The sequence below is a fragment of the Chaetura pelagica genome, unplaced genomic scaffold (assembly GCF_000747805.2).
Source record: "Chaetura pelagica isolate M959 unplaced genomic scaffold, ChaPel_1.0 scaffold856, whole genome shotgun sequence".
Lineage (NCBI taxonomy): Eukaryota > Metazoa > Chordata > Aves > Apodiformes > Apodidae > Chaetura > Chaetura pelagica.
Genome location: NW_009953790.1, coordinates 54,631 through 60,786, shown reverse-complemented (window position 1 = coordinate 60,786; position 6,156 = coordinate 54,631). Strand labels below are relative to the sequence as shown.

The 6,156-nt window shown below is 49.7% G+C and overlaps 1 protein-coding gene across 1 annotated transcript in view; it reads right to left on the bottom strand.

Moving 5' to 3' along the window:
• The window catches only part of ZDHHC1 (zinc finger, DHHC-type containing 1), a 24,208-nt gene extending 20,174 nt beyond the window's left edge, over positions 1-4,034 (bottom strand). The window contains exons 1-2 of the mRNA XM_010001044.1: positions 3,816-4,034; positions 1,002-1,177 (exon numbers count right to left, since the gene is read on the bottom strand). Of these exons, the coding sequence (XP_009999346.1) occupies positions 1,002-1,177; positions 3,816-4,034 (395 nt within the window). The remainder of the gene's footprint in view (positions 1-1,001; positions 1,178-3,815) is intronic.
• Between the last annotated feature and the right edge of the window lie 2,122 nt (positions 4,035-6,156).

The following is a 6,156-nucleotide window of genomic DNA, read 5'->3' as shown; positions in this document are numbered from 1 at the left end:
CACAGGAACACATCCAGGGGGGGCTGGGATGTCTCCAGGGATGGAGACTCCACCACCGCCCTGGGCAGCCTGTCCCAGGGCTCTGCCACCCTCAGAGCAAAGAAGTATTTTGTCATATTCAGGTTCAACCTCCTGTGCTCCAGTTTGTGCCCATTGCCCCTTGTCCTGTCACTGGACACCCCTGAGAAGAGTCTGGCCCATCCTCCTGACACCCCCTGCAGATATTGATCAGCACTGATCAGATCCCCCCTCAGGCTCCTCCTCTCCAGCTGAACAGCCCCAGCTCTCCCAGCCTTTCCTCACAGGCAGATGCTCCAGTTCCCTCAGCATCTCAGTGCCCTGGGCTGGACTCTCCCCAGCAGCTCCTTATCCTTCATGAACTGGGGAGCCCAGACCTGCACACAGGGCTCCAGAGGAGGCCTCACCAGGCAAAGCAGAGGGGCAGAACCTCCCTGACCTGCTGGCCTTACTCTTGATGCACTTCAGGATGGCACTGGCCTCATGTCTGTGAGGACACATTGCTGGCTCATGGTCAGCCTGTTGTCCACCAGGACTTCCAGGCCTTTTTCCCCAGAGTTGCTCTCCAGCAGGTCACCCCCTAACCTGTACTGGTCCCTGGGGTTCTTCTTCCCCAGACACAGCACTCTGCACTTGCCCTTCCTGAACCTCATTAGATTCCTCCTTGCCCAGCTCTCCAGCCTGTCCAGGTCACACTGGATGGCAGCAAAGCCCTCTGGAATGTCAGTCAACCCACCTGGTTTTGTATCATCATAAATAGTCATTTATTCTTATTTATAACTAATTCAATCATAATAATAAAATACTAATAAGCAATAAAACACAAAACCACACCTGACAACTCCCCAAGCTCTGCCAGGGGATGAATTTTAACCCACCCTGGAGACCTTCAGGGGCTCCATTTCAACCTTACAGCCTGACAAAGACTAATGATGAGGAATTAACAGTGAAGAAGACAGAGCAGGAGAAGAGGAGATACTTACACATTGACATCACAGACATGGCAATGATGGTTTTCAATGACATGTGCATGTTGACTACGACTGAAGGTGGCCAGAGGCCCCAGGTAGTTTTTCTCTCTCACGTTTGCATCTGCAGGGTCAATGGAGACTGCAGTAAGATGGACAATTAAATGGTAGATAAAGCAGACCCCAGGACACTGGAGTAGACAGTTAAGGATTGTATGAGTGATTTAATGCACATCTTTTTGATCCTCTATACACCCAATCCACATGGATGAGAAATACATGGCTTAGAATTAGAAATCACGACACAACTGATGGCAGAACCTTCACCTGAGCTTCACTCCAGGGGATGTTTGTGCTGGAATAAATATCCTCTGGAAAAATAGAACTACAGGAACAACCCTCCTTTTTGTGTACTACTCTGCCTCCCAGAAACATCCTTCCTAGCAGAGGAGTTTTGGAAAAATTACCTTGGCTCCCCAGGGTCTGCCCCCAGGTGCAAACTGCTGGCTCAGGTCCACGTTTCCTAGTCCATACTCCTTGGAAAGCAAGAGTCAGTTAAGGCCACACACACCCCTTCACAAGACCAAACTTCCAAGAAAGAAGAAGAAAGTCACACTGAGGAAGCTGTAGTGATCCCCTTGCTTTCCTTTTCCTTACTCAGAATCCCAAGCTAGAGGATCACCCCTGTAAACCAGATTCCTACCTAATTTACAGACAGGATGCAGGATTTTTTTCATGGTTGCTTGAAATATGATCAGCTTGGATTCCTAATTCTAAATGCAGCAGCAAGTCAAGAGCAAATGTGCTTTAGAAGTACCTCAAATAACTGCTGATATTTGGGAAGAATATCCAAATCTGGAAGGATATACAAAAGCAAATAAGCAACTCTGTAGGCCTGGAGCACCTCTGGGCTGGAGAGTTTACTTCTCAATGTACTGCAACTAAAGGAGCAGCATGTCTACAAAAACTGACCTGCTGGGTTATTTGTTGCACCCTAGGTGTGCACATCACTGATCACACTAATGTCTGTGGGACACTCAGCAGAGCAGTCAGGGGGAAAGGTTCTGGAGAGGTGTAGCTGATGAAGATAGGCTGGGAAAGTTGGGGTGTTCAGCCTGGAGAAGAGAAGGCTCCAGGGAGACCTTAGAGCACCTTCCAGGGCCTGAAGGGGCTCCAGGAAAGCTGGGGAGGGACTTGGGACAAGGGCAGGGAGGGAGAGGACAAGGGGGAAGGGATTAAAACTGGAAGAGGGGAGATTGAGGTGAGACATGAGGAGGAAATTGTTTGGTGTGAGGGTGGTGAGAGCCTGGCCCAGGTTGCCCAGGGAAGCTGTGGCTGCCCCATCCCTGGCAGTGTTGAAGGGCAGGGTGGATGGGGCTTGGAGCAACCTGGGCTGGTGGGAGGTGTCCCTGCCCATGCAGGGCGTTGGAACCTGATGGTCTTTAAGGTCCTTTCCAACCTTCACCACCCTGTGATTCTGATTCTACCTGGTGCAGCAGGATGGGAAGGGATTTGCCTTTGACACAAAAGAGATGTTTAACTGGTACTAAAGCTTTGGGAGGCATGAATCTGTTGAATTAGAGAGACTTCAGATTGAGTGATGAAGTGACCTGGTAAACAAATTCCTGAGGTTTGAACCATGACAACATCAGGATAGGACAGGTAGATGCAAAACCACTGTGAGCTAATCATTTTAATGCCTAAATCCCACTGGTGTTACTAAAACAATAAGCCAAAGCATCCCCAACATATCAAAGGCTCCATGGACACACATAAATGAGATGTATAAATGATTGATGTGCATATCCCACCCCTTCAGAACTTTTCTCTTTACAATTTCTTGCTTATCTGGTTTTTAGGAAGCACTAAGTGGCACCAAACCATTCTAATCCATTGTATCTTCACCAGGAAATGTTACCAGAGAGATGACAAAAGCAAATTATATGCTCACCAATTCTAAACCCTCAGCTGCTTGTGAAGTTCTAAATACACATCTCCAGACACCCTCTTCCAGGTGGCCATTCCCTGGGCAATCTAGTCCACCAGGAGCAAGGGCCTGGCTCTGGAGAAGTCCCCTCCCTGGGTGCAGGTGGCAGGAGGAGGTGGCACTGGGAGGACTGGGATTGCTCCCAGCACACCCCTCCTTCCCAGCTGCAGAAGTTGCACAGCTCTGGGGAGGTGGGTGCAGGACAGGAGGTGGAAAACACATGGAGCTGGGCTGGGCTTTTCTGGGAAAGATGCAGCCATCTCACCTTCTGATCCCAGCCACAGCTGGATGTGAATTAAACTTCACTGCCTCATGACAGACCTCTCCTCTGAGGTTCACCCCACACCACCTCACCTTCCACTCACAGATTTCCCACAGACGACAGGAGAAGGTCCCAGGCAAAGATCAGCTGTCCCAACCAACCCCACCGTATTGTGCCAGCCATGCCAAGCTGCCTTTCAGGACTTGGTTGGTGAAGACAGGGAGGTGTGGTTGTCCATCACAGGATGGTTCAGGAAAGGCTTCCCTCAAACTCTGCAGTAGTCTTGGAGAAGAATCATATGAGGCCATGGAAACCCATGGGAGCAGAGAGCAGAAGAACCTGGGAGGTAACAACAGTAACCTGAGCAGAGAGTGATGGAGAGAAGCAGAACATCAGTGACCTACGTAGAGTGGGAGGGCAGAGAAGATCCCAAAATCATGGTTTTTGTATGCAGAAGATCAAGACAGCGACTATGGTTCAGAGGAAATTCTGGCTGAGTTGCTTTCTATGCTACCAACTATTCCCAAAAATTCCCAGGTGGTTTCTTAGGGTCCATGTTCATCCCTTGAGCAAAGGATACAATGTAACCAGCAGGCAACCAGTGCAGGGGCAGGAGAGGAACCAGGATTCCAAACCCAACGAGGGCAAAGAAGAGGTAGAGCAACCAGGCAAGGATCTGGAAAATGTGGAGAGGCCAACTCCAGCCATTCCTTCGAGCATGTTGGACCTGCACCTCAGGAACAGCTTCTCCCAAGTTCTCTGGAGCTGTCTTATTAGGAGGCTTATTGCAGATATTCATCTACAGAAATCAAAAAGTGGAGAACAAAACAAAAATATGTGATACAAAACCAGGGTGACTGAGCCCCAGACCTGGGGAGAGAAAGGTGGAGAGACTGAAATGATCTGAAGAGAGACTAAATTGACTGAAAAGTGCCAAGGGGGTGTTTTGGTGGCAGTCCAGAGATGGAGGATGATGTGCTGTGGCCTGGGGGGGGTGCTCATGCCAGAATGTGGTGGATGAGGACAAGGGGGAATGGATCAAAACTGGAAGAGGGAGTTTTAGGTTGGACATGAGGAGGAAATTCTGTGCTGAGAGGGTGGTGAGAGCCTGGCCCAGGTTGCCCAGGGAAGCTGTGGCTGCCCCATCCCTGGCAGTGTTGAAGGGCAGGTTGGATGGGGCTTGGAGCAGCCTGGGCTGCTGGGAGGTGTCCCTGCCCATGCAGAGGGGGTGGGACTAGATGATCTTTAATGTCCTTTCCAACCCAAACCAGTCTGGGATTCTATGAAGGCAGAACAAACAATTCCACCTGTCTCAGATGTGCCAAGGTTTTCTTCCAGCTACCTTGGAGAAGTGCAGTGAGATCAGGTGCCCCCACTGGAGCACAGGGTCTGGAAACACTACCTAGTGCCACCCAGCATCCAAGAAGACACAGACTCTTTGTCAGCCACAAAGGAAGTTGGAAAAACTAGAAATTGAACAAGTGAACTGATAATTTAAAGGCAAAATAGGGAAAAGTTACCCCAGAACACAAGTGTAAAGCAGACTGTTCCTAGAAGGACAGAATACAAAAATTCCATCTGCAGGACACCCATGCCTGGTGATTCAGCTGTTCCACAGGGTCTGGAGTCCTGGCAGGAGAAAGGAAGATGCAACTGCCAGGAGGAGTTACAAACCATAACCTGGGAAGCTCTTGATGTTTGATTCCTGTCTGCACAACAGCTCCGAGCTCACAAGTGATGTCTCCTCTTTCCAGCTGGTGTTGGATCATTCCTTGGTGCTTTTCACTTGCCCCAGAGCCAGGATGAGCTTTTAACACCAGAGTTGGGCTGCTCAGCTTCATGGAAAACTCAAGATACTGGGGAGCACAACACAGGTAAAACCAGCACTAAGCAGCTCTGCTGGACCTGGGCTGACCTGAGGTACCTCTGCCTCATGCTCACAGCTCCTTAAGTGACTAAAGAGCACATGAAATGAACATCTAACAGGAATTAGGAACTTCAGTTCGTCTGATGACTTGGACATGAGGGTGCTGAAAGGAAAGGAGGAGGGTTTCTAGGTCACTTGTGGTGTTTTTGAGAATGGTTCCAGTAGCAGAAAGGTGCCCAAGGGCTGGAAGACAGCAAAGGTGCCAACATGCTGAGAAAGAGAGCAGAACAACTCACCCCTGGGCACACCAACAGTCCTGCACCAGGCCCAGGCAAAAGGCTAGGACTGTAGAGAAGCAGGGTGTAAGAACAGAAAATAATGCAATTTATGCTCATCAGCACAGTCATAAGACAAGCAGGCTGGAAAAAAAAATAAACAAATAAAAAAATCCTAACTTCAGTCTTTGAAGAAGTGAGTGGGATCTGCCTGCATTCACAGCTCAGGCTGTTTGATGGGAACTGGCTCCTCAATGATGAGAAACAGCTACTAACAACCAGATAATCTTCTCATGGGGTTGCTCAACACTTGCTTGTGCAGCACTTCGAGACACCTGTTACCAAAGCCACTCAGATCATCTGAAGAAACCCCCAAGTTTCTCCTTCTTCTGACAAAAACCATCCCTGGCAGTGTTGAAGGGCAGGTTGGATGGTGCTTGGAGCAGCCTGGGCTGGGGGGAGGTGTCCCTGCCCATGCAGGGGGTTGGATCCTGATCATCTTCAAAGTCCCTTCCAACCCCAACCATTCAGTGATGATTCTATGATGATGAAAAAGCCCGGCTGGGGGAGCCAGACCCACCCAGAGCCTGGAACCCCCACTTCCCTGCAAGAACTTTGCTGTTCTGTAGCACCAGGTGCTTTAAACGTCGTTTCACGTTAAAAGTTTTTCACGCAGCGAACAGTGACAACCCCCAGGCCCCTCCTGGCTGAACCACCAGGCTCTCCAGAAGGAAGAAAGCCCCGTTTGGGGCAGAAACTCCTCCTGCCTTTCCCTGACA